This window comes from Panthera uncia (genome assembly GCF_023721935.1).
Source record: "Panthera uncia isolate 11264 chromosome A3 unlocalized genomic scaffold, Puncia_PCG_1.0 HiC_scaffold_11, whole genome shotgun sequence".
Classification (NCBI taxonomy): domain Eukaryota; kingdom Metazoa; phylum Chordata; class Mammalia; order Carnivora; family Felidae; genus Panthera; species Panthera uncia.
Window position 1 is genome coordinate 72209481 of NW_026057578.1, and position 25284 is coordinate 72234764.

The window sequence follows — 25284 nt, forward strand, 5'->3', positions numbered from 1 at the left end:
ATATATATATATATATATATATATATATATATATATATATATATATAATATTATGCAGGGGAGGAGCAGAGGGAGAGGGAGACACAGAATCCAAAGCAGGCTCCAGGCTCCCAGCTATCAGCACAGAGCCCGACACGGGGCTTGAACCCACATAGTGTGAGATCATGACCTGCGCCAAAGTCGGATGCTTACCTGACTAAGCCACCCAAGTGCCCTGGGGGGGGGGGGGGGTCTGAGTCTTAAAAGGATCTCCAACTATTTTCAATATTTACTGTGGCCTAAAGGGAAAGTACACACTGCCACACAAATACCTAAAATATTTATGTCCCTATTGGTTTCTTCCCTGTAGTCTATAAACATCTTCCAATTTCTATTCTTTTCCTTCTCTTTATACTACTTTACTTCCCTCATTTCCTATCTCCCTTTCAGAGCCAAGCTGCTCAAACTCAAGTTTCCATTCACTAACTCTACTTTTCCACCTTCTGTTCTTTAATTAAAAAAGGTAAAGCATTCACTGCACAATCTGTTGCTGACCTCTCATAATACCTGTACTTTTTTGAGAACCATAATTTTTAATTGAGAAACAGTCCCTTTGTGGACTCCATTTTCATTGTAATGAATAATGTTTTGGTAAATAAACTCATTATGCATAAGATACTGTATGTTTAGGGGGACCTAGCTGGCTCAGTCCAAAGAGCATGTGACTCTTGAACTCAGGGTCATGAATTTGAGCCCCATGTTGGGTGTAGATTACTTAAAAGGGGAAAAAAAAAAAGCCAAAAACCACAAAGAAAACCTCGTATATGTTTCAGGACAGATTTCTTTTTTTTTTTTTTTTTTTTTAATTTTTTTTTTTTTAACGTTTATTTATTTTTGAGACAGAGAGAGACAGAGCATGAACAGGGGAGGAGCAGAGAGAGAGGGAGACACAGAATTGGAAGCAGGCTCCAGGCTCTGGGCCATCAGCCCAGAGCCCGACGCTGGGCTCGAACTCACGGACTGTGAGATCGTGACCTGAGCTGAAGTCAGACGCGTAACCGACTGAGCCACCCAGGCGCCCCATAGATTTCTAAAAGTACATTACATGTTTAAAGGTTGCTGATGTGTACTGTCAACATCCCTGCAGAAAGGTCATTACCAATTTATAATGCAAGCATCAGAGGATAAAATTGCCTACATGAGAAACAAGTTAACAATTGAAAATTTTTGAGTTATTATTCTAATTTGCATTTATTTGAATACTAGGACAGCCTGGAAGAAATGGATAAATTCTTGGAAATATATAAACTACCAAAACTGAAACAGGAGAAACAAAAAAACTTGAACCAAGTAACAGCCAGCAAAGAAGTTGAATCAGTAATCAAAATCTCCCAACAAACGAAAGTCCAGGGCCAGATGGCTTCAGAGGTAAATCTACCAAGCATTAAAAAAAATGTTTTTAAGTTTGTTTATTTATTTTTGAGAGAGAGACAGAGAGACAGAGAATGAGCGCAGGAAAGGGGCAGAGAGAGAGGGAGACAGAGAATCCCCATGTGGGGCTCCAATTCACAAACTGTGAGATCACGACCTGAGCCGAAATCAAGAGCTGGACACTTAACCAACTGAGCCACCCAGGTACCCCAAATCTACCAAACATTTAAAAAAGAGTTAATACCTGTTCTTAAAACTATTCAAAAAAATAGAAAAGGAAGGAAATCTTCCAAATTCATTCTATGAGGGTAGAATAAAGAATAAAGACCGGGGCGCCTGGGTGGCGCAGTCGGTTAAGCGTCCGACTTCAGCCAGGTCACGATCTCGCGGTCCGTGAGTTTGAGCCCCGCGTCAGGCTCTGGGCTGATGGCTCAGAGCCTGGAGCCTGTTTCCGATTCTGTGTCTCCCTCTCTCTCTGCCCCTCCCCCGTTCATGCTCTGTCTCTCTCTGTCCCAAAAATAAATTAAAAACGTTGAAAAAAAAAAATAAAAAAATAAATAAATAAAAAAAAAAAAAGAATAAAGAATCCACTAAAAAACAAATAGTGAATCCACTAAAAGATAAAGAATCCACTAAAAACAGAACTATACGCCAGTATCCCTGACAAACATGGAAGCAAAAACGGTCAATAAAATACTAGCAAACTAAATCCAACAATACATTAAAAGAGTCATTCACCACAATTAAGTGGGATTTATTCCTGGGTTGCAAAGGTGGTTCAATATTCACAAATCAATGTGATACACATTAATGAAAGAAAGGATAAAAACTATATGACCATTCTAAATACATGCAGAAAAAGCATTCGACAAAGTACAAATCCATTCACGATAAAACCCTCAACAACGTAGAGTCAGACGGATCATACCTGAACATAATAAAGGCCACATGTGAGTAACCCAGTGAATATCATGCTCAAGGGGAAAAAGAGAGCTTTTCCCCTAAGGTCAGGAACAAGGTTAGGAACAAGACAGGGACTCTCACCACTGTTGTATGACATAGTACTGGAAGTTGTAACCACTGTTAACCATTGTTCTAACCAGCAATCAGACAACAAAGAGCAATAAAAGGCATCCATACAGGCAAGGAAGAAGTAAAACTTTACTATTTGCAGATGACATGATACTCTACAAAGAAAACTCGAAAGATTCCACCAAAAAACCTGCTAGAAATTATACATGAATTCAGTAAAGTCACAGGATACAAAATGAACATACAGACTATCTGTTGCATTTCTATACAAAAATAATGAAGTAGCAGAAAGAGAAATTAAGGAATCAGTCCCATTTACAAAAGCACCAAAATATTAAGAAACCTACGAATAAACCTAATCAAAGAGGTGAAAGACTTCTGTTCTGAAAACTATATAACACTGATGAAATAAATTAAAGGGGACACAAAGAAATGGAGAAACATTCTATGCACACGGATTGGAAGAACAAATACTATTAAAATGTCTATACTACCCAAAGCAATCTACATATTTGATGCAATCCCTACCAAAATACTAACAGCATTTTTCACACAAGTAGAACAAACAATCCTAAAATTTGCATGGAATCAGAAAAGACCTTGAATAGCCAAAGCAACATTGAAAAAGAAAAGCAAAAATGGAGGCATCAAAATTCCAGACTTAAAGTTATGAACAAAGGATCAAAAGGTATAGTACTAGCACAAAAACTGATGCATAGATCAAGGGAACAGGACAGAAAAATGCAGAAGTGAACCCACAACTATAAAGTCAATTGATCTTCAACAAAGCAGCGAAGAATATCCAATGGGAAAAAGACAGTCTCTCCAACAAATGGTGTTGAAAAACTGGACAGCAACATGCAAAAGAATGAAACCGGACCACTTTCTTACACAAACACAAAAATAAATTAAAAATGGATTAAAGACCTAACTGTGAGACCTCAAACCATAAAAAATCCTAGAGGAAAACACAGGCAGTGACCTCTTTGACATTGGCTTGGCTGTAACAACTTCTAGATATGTCTCCTGAGGCAAGAGAAACAAAAGCAAAAATCAATTATTGGGACTTCACCAAAATAAAAAGCTTCTGCACAGCAAAGGAAACAATCAACAAAACTAAAAGGCAAACCTATGGAATGGGAGAAGACATTTGTAAATGATCTATCTGATAAAGGGTTAGTACCCAAACTACATAAAACTTGTAAAACTCAACACCCAAGAAATGAACCATCCAATTAAAAAATGGGTAGAAGACATGAACATTTTTCCAAAGATGACATACTGACACATGAAGAGATGCTCAACACCACTCATCATCAGGGAAAAACAAATCAAAACTACAATGAGATATCACCACACACCTGTCAGGAAGGCTAAAATCAAAAGCACAAACAACAACAGCAAGGATGTGGAGAAAGGGGAACCCTCGTGCACTGCTGGTGGGAATGCAAACTGGTGTGGCCATTCTGGAAGACAGTATAGAGGTTCCTCAAAAACTTAAAAATAGATGGGATGCCTGGGTGGCTCAGTCAGTTGAGCATCCAACTCTTGATTTCTGCCCAGGTCATGATCCCAGGGTTGTGGGACTGAGCCTCGCATCAGGCTTCTGGAGCCTGCTTAAGATTTTCTCTCGGGCGACTGGGTGGCTCAGTTGGTTAAGCGTCTGACTTTGGCCCAGGTCATGAACTCATGGTTTGTGAGCTCAAGCCCTGCATTGGGCTCTGTGCTAACATCTCAGAGCCTGGAGATGGCTGCAGATTCTGTGTTTTCCTCTCTCTGCTCCTCCCCATTAGCACTGTCTCTCTCTCTATCAAAAATAAATAAACATTAAAAAAGAAAATTAAAAAACTCTCTCCCTGGCTTGGCTTGTGCTGTCTCTAAAAAAAATTAAAAAGTTAAAAGCAGAACTACACTACCAGTCAGCAATTGCACTACTAGGTATTTATCCAAAGAATACACGAATACTAATTCAAAGGGACACAAGCACCCCAATGTTTATAGCAGCTTATCTATAATAGTCAAACTACGGAAACAGCCCAAATGTCCGTGGAGAAAGAAGACATGGTACATACATATACAATGGAGTAACACTCAGCCACCCAAAAGAATGAAATCTTGCCATTTGCAACAATGTGGATGGAGCTAGAGAGTATTATGTTAAGTGAAAGAAGTCAGAGACAAATACCGTATGATTTTACTCATAGGTGAAATTTCAGAAACAAATGAGCAAAGAGGGAAAAAAAAGAGAGAGGCAAACCAAGAAACAGATTCTTTTTTCTTTTTAATTTAAAAACAAGTTTTATTTTTAACATTTATTTTTGAGAGAAAGAGACAGAGCGCGAGCAGGAGAGGGGCAGATCGAGAGGGAGGCACAGAATCCGAAGCAGGCTCCAGGCTCCTGAGCTGTCAGCACAGAGCCCAATGCGGGGCTCGAACTCGTAAGTGGTGAGATCATGACCTGAGCTGAAGTCGGATGCTTAACTGACTGAGCCACCCAGGCGCCCCAAAAGATTCCTAACTATACAGAATAAAGTGATGTTTACCAGAGGGAAGGTGGGTGGGGACATGGGTGAAATAGGGGATGGGGATTAAGGAGTACACTTCTTGTGATGAGCACCGGATGATGTATGGAAGTGCTGAATTACTATATTGTACACCTGAAACTCATATAACACTGTATATTAACTAACTGGAATTAAAATAAAAACTTTTTAAAAAGCTATTAACTTCTACCATTTTTTTAAATATGCATTTTTGAGAGAGAGAGAAAGCGTACAAATAGGGGAGGGACAGAAAGAGGGGGAGACAGAGGTTCAGACGCCAGCTCTGTGCTGATAGCAGAGCGCCTGAGGCAGGGCTCGAAATAACGAACTGAATCCTGAGACTGTGACCTGAGCCAAAGCTGGACACTTAACTGACTGTGCCACCCAGGCGCCCCTACCTTTTATGATTTATAAGATATTTATAAATATTTCTATATAGTTGCTGAATGCTTTTTTAAAAAATTAAAAACAAATTTTATTTTTATTATGGTAGCATATTTTTTACATAAAATTGCAATTTTAGTCATTTTAAGTGAAAATTTAGTGGCACTGGACCCACAAACGTATGGCCAACTAATCTGCCAAAGCAGGAAAGAATATCCAATGGAATAAAGACAGTCTCTTCAGCAAGTGGTGCTGGGAAAACTGGACAGCGACATGCAGAAGAATGAACCTGGACTACTTTCTTACACCATACACAAAAATAAACTCAAAATGGATGAAAGACCTCAATGTAAGACAGGAAGCCATCAAAATCCTCGAGGAAAAAACAGGGAAAAACCTCTCTGATCTTGGCCGTAGCAACTTCTTACTCAACATGTCTCCGGAGGCAAGGGAAACTAAAGCAAAAATGAACTACTGGGACCTCATCAAAATAAAAAGCTTCTGCACAGCGAAGGAAACAATCAGCAAAACTAAAAGGCAACCGACAGAATGGGAGAAGATATTTGCAAATGACATATCAGATAAAGGGTTAGTATCGAAAATCTATAAAGAACTTATTAAACTCAACACCCAAAAAATAAATAATCCAGTGAAGAAATGGGCAAAAGACATGAATAAACACTTCTCCAAAGAAGACACCCAGATGGCCAACCAACACTTAAAAAATGCTCAACATCACTCATCATCAGGGAAATACAATCAAAACCACAATGAGATACCACCTCACACCTGTCAGAATGGCTAACACTAACAACTCAGGCAACAACAGATGTATGCGAGGATGCGGAGTAGAGGATCTCTTTTGCATCGTTGGTGGGAATGTAAGCTGGTGCAACCACTCTGGAAAATAGTATGGAGGTTCCTCAAAAAACTAAAAATAGAACTACCCTACGACCCAGCAATTGCACTACTGGCATTTATCCAAGGGATACAGGTGTGCTGTTTCGAAAGGGCACATGCACCCCGATGTTTACAGCAGCACTATCAACAATAGCCAAAGTATGGAAAGAGCCCAAACATCCATCGATGGATGAAATGATAAAGAAGATGTGGTATATATATACAATGGAGGATTACTCGGCAATCAAAAAGAAGGAAATCTTGCCATTTGCAACTATGTGGATGGAACTGGAGGGTATTATGCTAAGTGAAATTAGTCAGAGAAAGACAAAAATCATATGACTTCACTCGTATGAGGACTTTAAGAGACAAAAGAGATGAACTTAAGGGAAGGGAAACAAAAATAATATAAAAACAGGGCGGGGGACAAAACGGAAGAGACTCATAAAAAGGGAGAACAAACGGCGGGTTACTAGAGGGGTTGTGGGAGGGGGGATGGGATAAATCGGTAAGGGGCACTAAGGAATCTATCTATTCCTGAAATCATTGTTGCACTAATTTGGATGTAAATTAAAAAAATAAAAACAAGTTAAAAAAAAAAAAAGAAAATTTAGTGGCACTAATTACATTTACAATGTTATTAAATAAACTATCACTACAACCTGTTCCCTAATCTTTTTCATCACCCCAAACAATTCTGTTTTCATTAAGCAGTAAGTCTCCAATTCTGCCATACCCCTAGCAACTCCCTAATATACCAGTCTCCTAATTTGCCTATTAAAGATTTTAAGTGGAATCATACAACATTTGTCCTTTGTATACAGCTTACCTCACTTAGCAAACTGTTTTCAGGACTCATTCATGCTATAGCAGGTAGTAGAATTTCATCATTTTTATGTCTGAAAAATATTCCATTGTATACTAACAGCACATTTTGTTTATTTAACAATCTGTTCATGGACACTTCAGTTGGTGCCATCTTTTGGCTATTGGGAGTAATGCTCCAATGAACAATGGCATACAAATACCTGTTTTGAGTCTGTTTTCAATTTTGGGGGAATATATTTAGATGTGGAATTGCTAGGTCATATAAAAATTCTTTGTTTAACTCTTTGAAGGATATTTAAATGCTTTTAATTTTATTTTTTTCTGGATGTTTACATATTTAGCATCTTTTATACAAATAGAGGAACCACTTCTTTTATAAATACTTCTTATGCTCTTGCAAAGCTCCTCACCATCTAGAGAACAAATACATACTCATTTGTATTTCTTTCTGATTCTTTCACCATTATTTCATTTTTTACATTTAACTCTTTAATCTATCTGAAGTTCACTTTGATGTATGTGAAGTATGAATTTAAATAATTTTTCCAGAACAGTTATCCATGAGTTCCAGCCTCATTAAGAAATAATTCCTTTTTGGGGCGCCTGGGTGGCTCGGTCAGTTAAGCATCCGACTTCGGCTCAGGTCATGATCTCATGGTCCGTGAGTTCGAGCCCCGCGTCGGGCTCTATGCTGACCACTCAGAGCCTGGAGCCTGTTTCAGATTCTGTGTCTCCCTCTCTCTCTCTGCCCCTCCCCTGTTCATGCTCTGTCTCTCTCTGTCTCAAAAATAAATGAACGTTTAAAAAAAAAAGAAATAATTCCTTTTTGCACCCAGTTGCCCATTCTATCCCCAACAATGAGGCTTCCATTTACACCTCCCTACTAATACTGTTTTTCAGTACAATTACCTCCTTAGTGATGAATCCAATGGATTATTTTTGGATCTTTTACAAGAAGTCAATACAATTAACTCAGTTCTTCTTGACACCCTCTCTCCTTTGGCTTCCACAACTTCACACTATAAGGTTCTCTACTTCTCCTCTATATATTAATTCTCTGACCTTTTTGCTGATTTCATGTGGTGTGCCCATCTTTTGGCTAACAATTATCAAGCTCTTACTATCTGTGTCAGGCACATTTCTAAGCACTTTTCACTTTGCCAAGCACTCAATCCTCACATAAGTCTCTAAAAAAAGTACCAATGATACCAGCTTAAATTTACTGGTCACTTTAGATACTTACCACACACAACAACACTACAGTAGGCACAATTATTATTTCTACTTAATGGGCCAGCAAACTGAGAGCCTTAGATCAAGTAAGTTGGCAATGGTCACTCAGTGAAGGAGTGTGTTGAGCCAGGATTCACACTCAGGCAGTATGCCTCCGAAATTCATTTTTTTTCAATGTGAACATTCACCAAGAGCCAACCACTAGACTTAGATTAAAAAAAAAAGTCAACTACTAGGCTAGCATCTCTTCATTAAAACATAAAACTGATGTTATTCTCCTATTCAAAAAAATCTTCCACTGATCCCCACTGTTTAAAGTCCAACCTTCTGAGTACTGCATACATGACCTTCCACGTATCTACACCTTCATTTTCAACTTAATTTCTTGTAATGCTTGTCCTTATAGCCTACTGAACTTGTTGCAGTTCCTTTTTAAAATACCCAATAAATGCCTAGGTTGAAATGTAATTATCTCTATGAAATCTTCTTGACACACCTCCCATTTCTCTTCTAAGTCAGAAATGACCAAAACTCCTATGGTTTCAACTGCAAGCTATACTGACTTCTAATACACTTCCAGGGGTTCACATTATTTCATCCATCCACTTAAAAGTTTATCTCACAACTCAATTTTAAAATGGGCAAAGGATCTGAAAAGACATTTCTCCAAAGAGGATATACAAATGTCCAACAGCACATGAAAAGATACTCTCAACATCTTTAGTCATCAGGGAAATGCAAGTCAAAACCACAATGAGGTATCCCTCCATACCCACTAGAATGCCTATAATCAAAAAGGTATATAATAAGAAGTATTGTTGATGTTATGGAGAAACTGAAGCCCTCATACATTGCTGGTGGGAATGTAAAAATGTGTGCCAAATAATTTGACAGTTACTCAAAAGGTTAAACACAGAGCTACCATATGGCCCATCATTTCCATTCTTCAGTATATATCCAAGAAAACTGAAAACATATGCCCACATAAAAATGTTCACCATGAATGTTCTTAGGAGCATTATTCATAACAGTCAAAAAGCGGAAACATTCCAATTATCTATCGACTCATAAAGGGGTAACCAAAAGGTGGTATATCCATATAATGGATTATTATTGTAAAAAGGAATGACATAATGATACATGCTACAACATGGATGAACCTTGACAACATTATGCTAAGTGAAAGAGGCCAGACACAAAAGGCCATATCCATTTTAATGGATGTCCAGAATGAGTAAATCCAGGGAAACACAAAATATATTAAAGGTTCCCAAGAGCCAAGGGCAAAGAGGAATAAGGAATGACTGCTAATGGGTATGGGGTTTCTTTGGGGTTGATGAAAGTATCTTAAAATTAGATACTATGTGATGGTTGCACAACTCTATGAATATACTAAAAACCACTGAATTACATTTTTAAAGGATGAATTTTCTGATACATAAATTACCTCAATAAAGCTGTTATTTAAAAAAGAGTTAATATTTCCCTGATGAGGAGTGACGTTGAGCATTTTTCATGTGCCTGTTGGCCATCTGGATGTCTTCTTTAGAGAAGTGTCTATTCATGTCTTCTGCCCATTTCTTCACTGGATCATTTGTTTTTCAAGTGTGGAGTTTGGTGAGTTCTTTACAGATTTTGGATACTAGCCCTTTGTCCGATATGTCATTTGCAAATATCTTTTCCCATTCCGTCGGTTGTCTTTTAGTTTTGTTGATTGTTTCCTTTGCAGTGCAGAAGCTTTTTATCTTCATGAGTTCCCAATAGTTCATTTTTGCTTTTAATTCCCTTGCCTTTGGGGATGTGTCAAGTATGAAATTGCTGCGGCTGAGGTCAGAGAGGCTTTTTCCTGCTTTCTCCTCTAGGGTTTTGGTGGTTTCCTGTCTCACATTCAGGTCCTTTACCCATTTTGAGATTATTTTTGTGAATGGTGTAAGAAAGTGGTCTAGTTTCATTCTTCTGCATGTTGCTGTCCAGTTCTCCCAGCACCATTTGTTAAAGAGACTGCCTTTTTTTCCATTGGATTTTCTTTCCCGCTTTGTTAAAGATTAGTTGGCCATACTTTTGTGGGTCCAATTCTGGAGTCACTCCTCATCAGGGAAATAAAAATCAAAACCACACTCAGATATCACCTCACACCAGTCAGGGTGGCTAAAATGAACAAATCAGGAGACTATAGATACTGGAGAGGATGTGGAGAAATGGGAACCCTCTTGCATTGTTGGTGGGAATGCAAACTGGTGCAGCCGCTCTGGAAAATAGTGTGGAGGTTCCTCAAAAAATTAAAAATAGATCTATCCTATGACCCAGCAATGCACTGCTAGGAACTTACCCAAGGGATACAGGAGTGCTGAGGCATAGGGGCACTTGTACCCCAATGTTTATAGCAGCACTTTCAACAATAGCCAAATTATAAAAAGAGCCTAAATGTCCATCAACTGATGAATGGATAATGAAATTGTGGTTTATATATACAATGGAATATTACTTGGCAATGAGAAAGAATGAAATATGACCTTTTGTAGCAACATGGATGTAGCTGGAGAGTGTGATGCTAAGTGAAATAAGTCATACAGAGAAAGACAGATACCATATGTTTTCACTCTTATGTGGATCCTGAGAAACTTAACAGAAGACCATGGGGGAGGGGAAGGGGGAAAAAAAGTTAGAGAGGGAGGGAGGCAAACCATAAGTGAATCTTAAAAAATGAGAATAAACTGAGGGTTGATGGGGGGTGGGAGGGAGGGGAAAGTGGGTGATGGTCATTGAGGGCACCTACTGGGATGAGCACTGGGTGTTGTATGGAAACCAATTTGACAATAAATTTCATATTAAAAAAAATAAAGGTAGGTAATTATGGGAAAAAAAAGAGTTATTAATTTGTATGAGAGAAAAACTCTGAAAATATGGGATCCATGGAAACAGAGAGAACTATTTTTTTGTTTGTTTGTTTCAGTACAATTTTATTTATAAATGCAAGCAGTGGGAGGGAGGTGGCAGGTCTGGTGCACACACTGTAGTTTCTTGACTGCTACTCTAGTAGTGGGCCATATTCTCGACTTTGTTCAAATCTAACTTGCTGTAGTGTGATGATCTGACCAAATTTAGCTTGGAAGCTTAACTTCTTACAATGCAATCAATATACAATGGAGGATAATGCATAATAGTATCTATATTAATCATGGTCTGTAGCAAACATGTTTTTTGCTAGGCTGACACAGAGAGAATTATTAAAGGAAGTCTTTGATAGGGTATTAACTACTACATAAAAGTGAAATTTATAAGGAATTACTTCTTCCATCCAAATTGCAAATTATATTTTTTACTCTGTATGTTAATAAACCAAAAGCAATTATAGTATAATGTACCACCTGTAAGTAATATTCTATTAGTTAATTTGCATGTTCTCATTACAATTATTTATTTCCATTAGGTAGAAGGCAACCTAAACTATTTTTATCCACCATGATTTCCATGCTTCATTACTTCAGTAAAGATCTATCCCAACAAAAAGACTTAGAACAAATGTTAATAAAAGATATCTGTGAAGGAACACATTTTCAAAGGACAAAAGATGGTATTTGATGAAATGCTAGTTATTGGGAATATCTGCTGTATCTGACACATTTATTTACTCATTAATAATATTCATTTACATTTTCCAGTCAGCACATGAGAAACCAAATTTTACCAATCTCTTTAAGTTGTTTGGAATTTTAATACACTCCATGGCCAAGTAAATTTCATTTAAAAATCAAATTCTAATATAGTGCAAAATGTTAAATGAATTCACAGCCATCATTGCAGTTCTAATTGCATGCTTTATCTAAAGACTAGAGAAGATTGTGCTAAATTATATGGAACAAACTAGTGTGCACTGTTTAGGCTATCCATTAACTGCCAGTCAAACTAATAACAGCAATCTCTTCTCTAATTTTCCTGGTGCAGCTGTTTATAGAATATCCTGGGCGTGTTCACTTCAATAGATACATAATAGCACAGACATCCACAATGAAAGCTGTAGTTTTTTTGTTTTCAAATTTTCCTAGAGACTGTATATTTTTTCTACCTTGCATATTCAATCACTTTCTTAAACTAACTGTTTTAAATAATCTGTAAATAAACTTAATTGTTATATTGTAGCTTTAAATTTTAAATCTATACTCTGAAGCCCAAATTCCAGGAAAACAAACCAAAAAAAAAAAAAAAAAAAAAAAAGACAGAAAAGAAAGAAAAGAAAAGAAAAGAGAAGAAAAAAAGCCCCAAATATAAAAATCCTTTGTTCTTTTTACAGTACAAACTATCTCCAGCAGAGACTGGTTATGTCTTTACATGTGATTCACCAAGGAATGCATATGTGAAATTTATACTGACTTTTCTCAAATTATCTTTAAAGCTAAATAAATGTAATTTCATCATCACTAACCAATATGAATATTTACCATGTCTAAGCCTATGACTCAGGCATTTTAATTACTCAACACAGAATATAACACAAAATTATTTTTTGTAATACTGTAAACCAACAATTCACTCTTTTATAACATTAATTTTAAAAGAGCTAAACTTAATGACCTGTAAAAGAGCTAAACTTATTGACCTTATTGCCTGACTGGCAACCAGTGGTTGCCAGTATTTTAGATTTCAAATATAAAAATTAAAAAAATTAAGGAGACCCCCCAAAGATTAAGGAGACCCAAATTTGCCAAGGAAGAACAATATTTTATAAAAGAAAGATCATTTTAATATAAGAAAGATAAAAAGGACATAAATTCAGAATAAAGGACAACCTTTAAATTGGTAAGATTTAGGATTAGGAAAACTTTCTGCCAGTCTATTTATTTTTCTCATTTTAACAAATGGTAGTGAGAACTCTGACTGAGAGTCATGCTAGCAGCTGAAACAACTGATCTATATTCCATAAGACGAAAAACATTTTTAGGTCACCTTTGCAACCGTGTAAATTCAATAAGCCTTGAAAATCAGCAACTTACAATTCCTGCCTAAGCCTTCTTATCTTTGCCTTAGCATCTGCCAGTTCCACTGACAGATGTTGTCGACTTTCTGTTCGCTTCATGCCTGGAGAACCACAGGGTGACTGTGCAGATGAAGAGGCATGGGGTAAAAAATGAAGACCATCCCGTTCTTCAGAGAGTTCTACGATAGTCTAAGGAAATATGAAAATAAACACAGAATCACTGTTAGTATTCTACACATCAGAGAACTAAACACACCAACACTATTCATTAAGTTTAAGTACTATACTGCAATACCAAAACAATTCATTGGTCAAAAATATCTAACTTTGTGATATTCAGCTATCTTTTTAAAAAGTTTCATGCAACAGGGGCGCCCAGGTGGCTCAGTCAGTTAAGCGCCGACTTTGGCTCAGGTAATGATCTCCCAGTTCTTGAGTCCCAGCCCCATGTTGGGCTCTGTGCTGACAGCTCAGAGTCTGAAGCCTGCTTTGGATTCTGTCTCCCTCTCTGCTCCTTCCCCATTCGTGCTCTATCTCTCAAAAATAAATAAACATTAAAAAAATTTTTTTTAAAGTTTCACGCAACAGTTCATGGATTAGCTATTACTAGATAACACTAGAATAAGACTTAATACTTTTTCCCCTCCCTAATATTTTAATAAAGGAATCAAATGTGGTAAAATAACTATACTAGATAGCAACTATTGGAAAGGTGTAAAATACTTGTTGACAAAGGAAAGAAATTAACCCAAGCGCAATATGGCTACAACCATGCTGTCCAATAAGGTAGCCAATAGCACAAATAGTTAACTACAAATTTAAAAAGTCAAAAATACAGTTCCTTAGTGACACTAGCCACATTTTAAGTATACAACATCCACATGGAGCTAGTGGTTACTGTATTAGCACAGAAATGCAATCTTGCCATTTTCACACAACATTGCTCTAGAATTGTAAACAGGGACCTCAGCGGGACCTAAGAGAACCTCTGAGGTTTAGTTCAATTGCTCTCTCTTTTTAAAAAATATTTATTTATTATTTGAGAAAGCATGCACTCGCACGAGAGAGAGCAGAAAAGGGGCAGAAAGAGAGGGAGAGAGAGAGATTCCCAAGCAGGCTCTGCACTGTCAGCACAGAGCCTGAACAGGGGGCTCTGCGAGATCATGACCCAACCCAAAATCAAGAGTCAGATGCTCAACCAAATGAACCACCCAGGCAACCCTAGTTTAATCTCTTAATTCTGCAGTAATGTAACTGAGGCACAGAGATTGATTTGTCCATGATCACAAAACTAATAGCAATGCCAAGACTCCTGGGCCAGCCTCTTGACTTCATATCCTTTCTATGTTCTCTTTCTTAAGACTAGTTCTAATCTGCATCCCATCTCAATGCTTCCTTTATTCCTTTCTCTAGAGTCTCTCCAAGGGACATAAATCTCATTCTACTCTCCCTAAACATGAACTTTAAGGGCTACCTAACCTACATTTACCTGACTCAATAATTTTCCTCCAATTTTCCTTTTATTGAAAAATTCTTATTCTAAACCAATTACTCAGCTTTTCTTTCAAACTTCTCGGGCAAACAGAAATTGTCTTTGTTAGTAATTTCAACTGTCTTACTCCAGGCAGAATAGGTGGGGTAACTACCTTGGGACAATGAAATCACCATTTTTGTTTTCTTATCACCAAGTCTTCTAATGCCCTCACTGAATCATTACTTTTATCCTTCTTTTTTCTTCTTCTTTTTCTTTTTTTAAAAACCACCCATCAGAATTCATTTCTTTATCCTTGGGATATATTTCAGCACCTGAATCAAGGTCTTTTCAACTATTGCTTTCACAGATTCCAGTATGCCTATTGATAAACTATAGAATGTGACTTCTCATCAGTTCCTTTTCTCTTTACAACTCCACATCTGCTCTCTATTCAATATATTCAGATTTTTCCAATGAAGGAACCATTCCTCTCTTGTGCCATGCCTCCTTTACTACCATTACTCCCTTGGCACCTATACATATGCCTGAACCTTTAACCACTCAACTCCTCCTTTCTGCCCAGATTTTCCTGGCTACTCTATAGAGTTCCTACTCAGAATGAAACTACAAATAAGGCCTTAAATGTCATCATTACTTTCTAATTTAACACTACCATGCCATTCTCTAACTATAGCCCACTCTCTGGGGAAAAAGAAATGGGAATGAATATTTATTGAACTCCTAGATAGAGGATTTTCCAACAAGATTTCATCCAATACTATAACCTGCAATACAGGCATTATGTCTATTTTAAGACATAAGGAAACCGTTCTTAGGTATTTACTCACAGGATACAAAAATGCTAATTCAAAGGGATATATGCACCCCAGTGTTTATAGCAGCATTATCTACAATACCCAAACTATGGAAACAGCCCAAATGTCTGACTGATTAATGGCTAATGTTGTGGTATGTGTATACACACACACACACACACACACACACACACACAATGAAGTAATATTCAGCCATCCAAAAGAGTGGAATCTTGCCATTGGCAACAATGTAGATGGAGTTAGAGAGTATTACACTAAGCGAAGTTAAGTCAGAGAAAGACAAATACCATATGATTTTACTCATATGTGGAGTTTACGAAACAAGACAAAAGAGCAAAGAGGAAAAAGAAGAGAAAGAGGCAAACCAAAAAACATTCTTAACTGTAGAGAATCAACTGACGGTTACCAGACAGGTGTGTGTATGGGGGCGGGGGGGGAGAGAAGATGGGTGAAATAAGTGATGGGGATTAAGGAGTGCACTTCTTGTGATGGGCACAAGGTGTTGTGTGGAAGTGTTGAATTACTATACTGTACACCTGAAACTCCTATAACACTATATCAACTAATTTTTTAAATACTTAAAAAATTTAAAAACTCAATTATTTTTTAAAAAGTTTTTAATGTTTATTTATTTTTGAGAGAGAGAGAGAGAGCAAGCACATTAGCAGGGGAAGGGCAGAGAGAGAAGGGGATACAGAATCCAAAGTGGGCTCCAGGCTCTGAGGTGTCAGCACAGAACCTGACGCGGGGCTCAAACTCACAAACCCTGAGATCATGACCTTAGCCAAAGTTGGATGCCTAACTGACTGAGACACCCAGGTGCCCCCAAAGCTCAATTATTTTATTAAAATAACTTCCCTATTAGATTGTAATGATCTTTGATCCTTTTTTGAAAGTTTGTCATTTTGTTGCTCCCAAGCACTCTTAGCACAGGATCTTGCAAACAGCAGATATTTATTAATATACATCCAGGTATGAACATAAAAAGATGTATCAAAGCAAAGAAAAAATTCAGATGATTTAATAATTCTTACAGAACTCCCAATTGAGGAAAAGAATCAGAGATGTGCGAGCACATTCATGGACTTTGGCAAAGGTTTTATACAACAGGAAAACAGGCATTGGAGTTAGACTCAGCAAATTACTTCATTTCTCTGAGTTCAAGTATCTTCAAATCTATTAAGATGAGGTTATTATACTGGCTTACAAAGACAGTATATTAAAACGTAACACAAAGCTTGGCATAAAATAAACAGTGACAATAAAGAGATCTTAAATTCATTAAAATCTCCTATTTGGTTTTTAGTAAAAGAAGAGGATTTAAGAAATACATGTTACAAGGAATTAAGAATAAGAAAGTTAAGGGGCGCCTGGGTGGCTCAGTCAGTTAAGCGTCGCACTTTGGCTCAGATCATGATCTCAGGGTTCACAAGTATGAGCCCTGCGGTGGGCTCTGTGCTGACAGCTCAGAGCCTGGAGCCTGTTTCAGATTCTGTTTCTCCCTCTCTCTCTGCCCCTCCCCCACTCACAATCTGTCTCTCTCTCTCAAAAACAAACATTAAGAAAAATTTTAACCAGAATAAAAAGTGAAAAGTAATTAAAAACAGAGTGATACATTCTATACATTCTACACACTATACATTCTAGTAAAACAATTACAACAAAAGATGAATCAAAACAGAAAAAAAAAAAAAGGCTCTGTTTTGACAAGGAAGGGCATCCTGTGAGCAGCCTGAAGCTTCTTAATACTGACTGAAAGGTAATGTCCTACTTTTGCCAGGCCACCAAATGGAGGGTATTTAAGTGCATAAATGGTGCCTGCTTTAACTCCTGGGATACTACCGCTTACCAGGATATACATGTATGGGCAAAAAGGCCTGGAGCAGCCAAGTAGCCACCTTTGTGGCTATGGAACCTTCTAGAATTAAGTGGCCAAGTGTGAAGGAATGTATTGCTTAACTTAATAAGCTGACAGTCTGGGTTCTGCAGAGACCCTCCCAAGGGAAGATACAAAGCAGAAACAATTCTAATTGATGTTATTCTAAAAGGTGTCTCCCCCCTCCCCAACTCAAATTTTCTAGTAGGTCACAAGAGCCAGTAGTCTACGACAGAGCTAACGACATTAGCATATTTCAAGTTAAAGTCAGACAAAAAGGTAAACTCAACACAACAGAAAACACTTACATGGTATGTTCCAGCAGCAGCAGTAAGAGCCACCTGTGAGTTCTCCTGCATCAGTGGCTATGAGCTACAGGGTAGCCCTGCATGATTCTACCAATCCAACCTGGCCTGAACTGGCACAGAGCCCACCTGTGTAGCTATGAATGTCAATGTTGGTGTCAGAATAGCAGTTTTATGACTTCTATACCAGTTTTATGAGAAAAGGATCACTGTGTCCACATCCATAGTTCTCTTCTACTGGCTGCAAATGGGAATGCTTCAGCAAGCACAGTGTGGCCTGGATCTTTGACACATCACCGCAGGGGACCTGGTAGGCACATTCCTGGCCCTCATCAGCAGGACAGGAGCAAAAATTATGTCTGCAGCATTAGCTCTGCAGTTCAGGCTATTGCTGCAAATCCTACTCTATTCTTTAAAAAAATTTTTTTTTAATGTTTATTTATTTTTGAAACAGAGAGAGACAGAGCATGAACAGGGGAGGAGCAGAGAGAGAGGGAGACACAGAATCTGAAACAAGCTCCAGGCCCTGAGCTGTCAGCACAGAGCCCAACGTGGGGCTCAAACTCACAGACTGCGAGATCATGACCTGAGCCGAAGTTGGACGCTTAACTGACCAAGCCACCCAGGCGCCCCCCTACTCTATTCTTTTAGCATGGTGCTTGTGATAAGCATAGTGTGGACAAGGAGCACTAGTGACGCCTATGGCCCTCTTCAACCTGAGTGACACCTTCCCCTTACAAGGAGATGGGTCTGCAAGCTGAAAAGAGGCAGACCTATGTGTAACACCTGCTGTGATGGTTCTTCTCCTGGAAGTTCCATTCTTCTTTCTACATAGTGCTAAGCACATGGAAGGGCCTTAAAAATATCCTTATGTACAGATTTTTATTTGTAATTTTGAAAGTCTAATTTTATTATAGCTTTCTGTGCACTTAAAAATGAGCATGATGCATTTTGTACTCTGAAGCGTTCCAAAAAATGTTATGAATATGATACTTACTCCTTCTTTCTTTCCTCTGGCATGCCTGGTAAGTTTTGTAGAGAAGTTACAAACCACAATCATACATATGCTTTCAATGTGTTTATTCAGTGTGACACCAAACTTTCCTCTGTTTTTTTTACATAAAATTTTTATATAAAATAAAATATTTTTATGGGGTGCCTGGGTGGCTCAGTTGGTTAAGTGTCTGACTTCAGCTCAGGTCATGATCTCACAGTTCACAAGTTTGAGTCCTGCATCAGGCTCTGTGCTGACAGCTGAGAGCCTGGAGCCTGCTTTGGATTCTATGTCTCCCTCTCTCTCTGTCCCTTCCCTGCTCGCACTCTGTGTGTCTCTCAAAAATAAAAAACAAAATACTAAAAAAATTTTAAAATAAGTAAATAAATAAATACTTTAGAAGGAAAAATATATTAAAATATTTTGGAGGAGAAAACAGAAGAGCTAAAGGGAAAATCTAAATAAGAACTTGTTTCAATCTAGTTGAATAACACAAAGTTATTACATTATGTATTATTGTATTACACTTAATATTTTTCGCAATTATTATTTTTTAAAAATGTTTATTTATTATGAGAGAGCAAGAAAGTGCAAATGTGAGTTGGGGAAGGGCAGAGACAGAGGGAGAGAGAGAATCCTAAGTAGGCTCCATGCTGTCAGTGCAGAGTCCAACACAGGGCTCAAACTCACAAACCATGAGATTAATGACCTAAGCCAAAATCAAGAGTTGGACGCTTAACTGACTGAACCGCCCAGATGCCCCACAATTATTTTTAATGATCTTTTCTAATTAGTCCACTGGTGGCCCAAACTGAAAAACTTTGCCCTAGAGAACGGGGTTTAAACCAGCTAGCAACTTGTTTCCCAAATAGCTTGAGACAAGAGAACACAACCAATTTTCGCTTGTTAAAAAAACAAATTCAATGAAAATGCATAGTCAGGCATGATAGGATAATACATCAAACAATCACTATAGTGTTTCATATTCCTTAGTTTTGACATAGATCATATAATGACAAATATTTTGTTCACATTCTCCAAAATAATATCCTTCTTCACCCAATATTAATAACTTCACAGAGTGAGATCAAACAATTCATACATGCCCTCAGAAGTCGGAGGACACCTTATCAAAATACAAATAGAAGAAATAAAAATGGAAGAATGTTTCAGAAAAAGAATAAAGCAGTAGAAAGATGTTAATATAAAAAGAAGATAAAGCACATGGGTCAAAACTCAGACTGAAAATAAAATAATCTTAGTATTTCAGGATAAGCTTGGTGTATACTAGGGACATTTTTCAATTCTCTCTTCTTTTGACCTGTCTTAGATTTAAAAAAAAAAATGTAGTTGTCACTCTAAAATATTTGTTTATTTCCTCTATTTTCTTCTCTTGTAATGCCTGAAAAAAAACTGAAAATTCCCAACTATACTAACATGAAAGTTTTGTTCAGAAAAAAAAAAAACCTTTAGGAATTTCTTTTTTCATTAGTCTTTCAACAAGTCTTTCATTAGTCCAAAGAGTAATCAAATTCTCTATAAATAAGTTCAAAACTGTCTCTCCCATGTAAATGGAACAATTGATCAAAGCTATACATTCTTCTGAATGGCAGAGTACTTTGGTCTGCTATTAACAAAATATTACTCACCGTCACATGCACTGAAGTCTAGACTCCTATAAAATTAGCTGTTTTCAGAGAGTGCAGGCAAAAATCCTGGTGCAATTTTACTCTTTTAAAAAAGCCAAGTACTCTTACAGGAGCCTATAATAATTCTTTTTTAAAATCACACCTCATTTACTGACTACAAAATTTGAGACCTTTTTGTGAGACATTTTATTTAGAACACCTGTTATTCTCCATTTATTAACACTTATTTTTCCAACCTCAAAATGTGGCAATAAAAGAAATTAACTTTAAGCAAATTCTCATGCTTCGAAGCAATGATTTTTCCATTTGCATCAACAGTATTTTCAGTTTCACACTATTGTACTGTTGCCAGAGCTATGGAGAGGACTTAAAAAAACACAAAGGAACAAAATCAGAATAATAATTTAAAAGAATGGAAAAAAGAATATCTAATTGCAATCTCTTTACTGGTGATTTGGGGCTCTTAAATATCCTTTTTTGTTCCTGTGTTGCAAAAAATAAAGACATAAAGTACTTTATTACCTGTCCCTAAGAAACAGAGTATCAATTTGAAAACCCTCTGAAATTGCCTTTTTTGGAAAGCAAACCTTCACAATATTCTGAAAGGAATTTACAAACCTCTGAATGTTCATCTCTTTCATCTATAAGTCTTTTTAGATGTAATGCCATATTTTTCAAGAGTGGCTCTATTTCCTCCTGAGACATATCAGTCACTTCCATCCATTGCAGATCAAACACATTTTCCTGATTATGGGTTACCTTTAGGAAAGAAATCAAAATCAGCAATTTTTCTAAATGGCTAATACTTAAAAATTGGTTTCACTTTACTGCAATATTAGCTTAAATATCATACAGTCCATATCATAAAAATGAGAAGCAAATATGATGCCTAAAGAAGACCTGGTAAAAAGGCTAATACTAAGAATTATTTTTACTAAATATAATCTTTAAATAAAAAATTTATACTTGTTTTCCTGTCAGCTAAAAAGCAAAACATTTAATTCAGGCATTACTAGGGGAAGGTAATATTGACATGTTTGATAACTGCTTTAACAAAATCAAATGAATTTTTCTTTAGGTAAGACTAAATTGTGCTGGATTCAAAAGCAAAAGTTTTTTAATCTTGTAGGATATATGTTATTGCACTTTTATACTTGAAAAGCTACATCTTTACAGATTCTGTAGATGACACTGTCCCAGAACCTTAGGAGAAAAGGGCTACCAACATAAAGATTTTAAAAAAATGCAAAAGTTATATAAATGAAATACTTATTTCTTGCTTTTCATTTCTCACTGTGATTCTGATATTCTGCTTTAACTTTCACAAGAAACCGCAAAAATAATAATAATAAAAACACTTTCAAGAATGATGGCAAATTTAGTAACTTGCAATACTTAGCATTTATTCAAAATAAAATACAAACTACAAAGCTAGCATAAACAAACAAATAAATATAAGGGGAAACTCCCAAAACAAAAACAAAAACAAAAACAAAAACCCTGGTATCTTGTGGAGTACTAATATGCTTACTGTTGACAACATTATTACTGACAAGAAGGCTGGGCTCTATGAATGCTAACAAAGAGAAAAGATGATATACAGAACACAGGTTATTCAAATAGAGAATTATTTTAAACACTACTAATTTTTACTATTTAAAAATTCTCTCTCTTATCTTAGTTCTCTAATCAACATGTAAAATTTAACATGATCTAGTTCTAAAAAGTCCTCTTAAGTACACAAGATTAAAAGCTCAAGACTAGATAGATGCAGAAATTAAAATCCATCTGTTAACTGTATCAATTACTTAATATTGTACAATATGTCCTAGATTTGAGTTCTTATATAGATGTTAAAATGACTGTGTTATAATTCAAGTAACATCTTCAATAAAAATTATACTGTGTCCATTCATTCAAAAGAAAATCACTGGAATGACTTAGTACTCGGGTTATCATCTTACTTCACATTAGTTTTGAATTACAGGCAGTGATCCATTTTCTGCTGCTTCTATTTACTATGTACTGTTCATTCTGTGCTGTCTAACAAAGACATACACTTCATTCCTCAGACACTTTCTACCTAATGTCCCTATGGATAAAGGCAACAGTACATTGTAGTTAGTTAGCACTGTGCCATGAGGATTCATTTAAGAAACTATCTCTAAAGAGAAGACACTTTGTCTAATAGCAGAGTTCATCTAAATCTGACTTTGATTTGTTCTTGCTCATCATAGGACTTCAAGTCTTTGGGGACATATAAACACACCACAAGCTTTATAAAAATTAGTATATAAAAACCATATATAGGTTATTACCTCTTGAATATGTGCGGCAACTGCTGCTTTTGTATCAAAATCTAAACCTTGAATTCTTTCAATAAATTCTTCTTTTTTCTGACACTAAAAGAAATGAATAAAACAATCATTCACATTTTATGGGATATAGTCCTTAATATGTTGTAAATAACTAAAAACTCAATAGGCCAAAAAGTTTGGTTATGTTTTGAACACTACAATGAGGGTTTTGTTGGTTTTGCATTTAAATGGTCTAATATACTCACTTAACAAAAAGATAACAATTTAGAAATATTTATTTAAAAAGCATGGCACTGAAAACCCATACTATTTTTATGCTGTAAAGTTCTAAAGTGGGAAACCATTACACAACCCATGTGAGGTCAGTACAATATTATTATGCTAACTTTACAAACAGAAAAGTAAAGAATCAAGAACTTGTTTCAGGGAGGATAAGTTACTTGCCAAAAAACACAGTGAGTCAGTGGCAGAATTCGGAATACAGCCAAAAAGCTCAGTCAGTCTTTGGCTATCATCAAACAAAACAGCCTTTCTTCTTGGAAAAAAAAAAAACTGTAAGCAATTTTTACTTCAAGCTTACAATCCATTCTCACATCTTCATCCTATCAATCTTAATAAAAGAAACCTACTTTTGTGGCCCAGTTCAACATTTATAAGGTAGTACAATAAATATTTGATTTGTTTCTACAGTAACATAAAGTTACCAGGGACAAAATTTAAGAATATATATATATATATATAAGTATACGTGTATCAAGTGGAATAAATGCAGCATTTATTGTGTAACTTTAAAAAAATCTTTATATAAACTAAAAATATGATGATGTAAATCTAATCTTTTTCTTTCTCAGTACTAAGTAACAGTTTAACATGCATCTTAGTATTTCTGCCTCCTGGGTCTACATCTCTTAAACTACAATCCAACTGCTAGTATAAATGTATTCTTGCAGCTACCAAATGAGAAGTGCATACAAAATAGAAAGCACTGCCTTGTCTAGCTTAAGCTGCATCTCCTGGGCCAATTACCAAACTACTAGTGAAGAGAATAGACTCACAAAAAGAAAAATTGGTTCTTAGATCATTAAGAAACTTAGCAAGGTTATGATTTACACTCTACGTATTTATTATATCAAATCGTAACATTCTACTTCCATTGCCTACAATTTAACTTAACACATTCCCATCAGTGCAAAAAGTTCTGTGTCCTATAAAAACAAAATTATTAGAATGACATAATAATATTAAAATTATGGGGTGACGGTTGGCTTGGCAGGTTAAGCATCTGACTCTTGATTTCAGCTCAGGCCATGATCTTACAGTTTGTGAGATCAAAGGCTCTGTGCTGACAGCATGGAGATGTTTGGGATTCTCTCTCTCCCTCTCTCTTTGCCCCCCCACCTACACATGTACTCACTTGCACAGTCTCTGCCAAAAATTAATAAATAAACTTTAAAATTAAATTCCTGAGAATGTACAATTTCTAGCTGTGACTAGGAAATCAGAGTTTTGGGGGAATGGGATTAAAACTAGTCAATTTAAAAATAAGATTTTTTTAATCTAGTAAATAGTATGTGATAGGTCTAGTGACAATTAAGAATAACTTTCTGATAGTACATCTGTGGTATATATTAACTACCTTTTTAGTTACGATATGCCCAATTTTTAAATTTAATGCTTCCAAAGATGTTGACCTATATATAGTTTTTGAGTGAATGATCATATAAAATTGGCAGGGTTATGATAACTATGACTCACTGAAGGGTCCCCCGATTTCAACTGCCATATCTTTGTCTGCCTTCAACACATATACCTCCCTTTTCTAAGCCCTATAGCCATTATTTCTTTATTTATACTATCTTTAAGAGCTCATCATTTAACACAGTCTCAACACAAATCAATGAGATTTCTTCTTTTACTCTTAAAATACCCACAGTTTCTACTAAATCTCATCTTTATTTAAACTCTATAAGTTTCAAGAATTCCAAATATGTTTCATAAATAGGTTAGGCTTTTTTAAAGAATGCAGAATGAAGGTTGTAGGATCTTGAGGGATAGACTATCAAGATGGAAAAGAGAATGAGAGAAGATACAACTCTGAAGTTCAATTATCAGACCAAAGTTTTATTTAAGTGTTGTCCAATACAGTAATACAGCTGTCCAATATACCTGTCCAATACAGGTATACAGCTACTGAATACCAAAATGTAGCTAATGCAACTAAGAAATTGAAATTTTCATTTTAGGGGAACCAACCTGGGTGGTTGGTTAAGTTGGTTAAGTGTCCGATTTAGGCTCAAGTCATGATCTCACGGTTTGTGAGTTCGAGCCCCGTATTGGGCTCTGTGCTGACAGCTCAGAGCCTGGAGACTGCTTAGGATTCTGTCTCTCTCACACTCTTCCCCTCCCCCACTCATGCTGTTTCTCTCTGTCAAAAATAAACATTACAAATTTTTTTTAAAAAGAAAATTTCATTTTATTTAATAGTAACTGATTTTAATTTAAATACCCACATGTGGCTCGCAGTGGC

At 36.4% G+C, this 25284-nt stretch overlaps 1 protein-coding gene and 1 pseudogene across 7 annotated transcripts in view; one reads left to right on the forward strand and one right to left on the reverse strand.

Moving 5' to 3' along the window:
- CCDC88A (coiled-coil domain containing 88A) overlaps nt 1–25284 on the reverse strand; it is a 138656-nt gene that overhangs the window by 60382 nt on the left and 52990 nt on the right. For all 7 annotated transcript variants that reach the window (XR_007462196.1, XM_049651489.1, XM_049651487.1 and 4 more), the window contains exons 6-8: nt 22758–22841; nt 21058–21198; nt 13322–13494 (exon numbers count right to left, since the gene is read on the reverse strand). Coding sequence is in view for 6 of the 7 variants with exons in the window: in XM_049651489.1 (XP_049507446.1) it covers nt 13322–13494; nt 21058–21198; nt 22758–22841 (398 nt within the window). In the remaining variant the exon portion in view is untranslated. The remainder of the gene's footprint in view (nt 1–13321; nt 13495–21057; nt 21199–22757; nt 22842–25284) is intronic.
- LOC125936341 (sushi repeat-containing protein SRPX-like) lies at nt 16680–18360 on the forward strand (annotated as a pseudogene).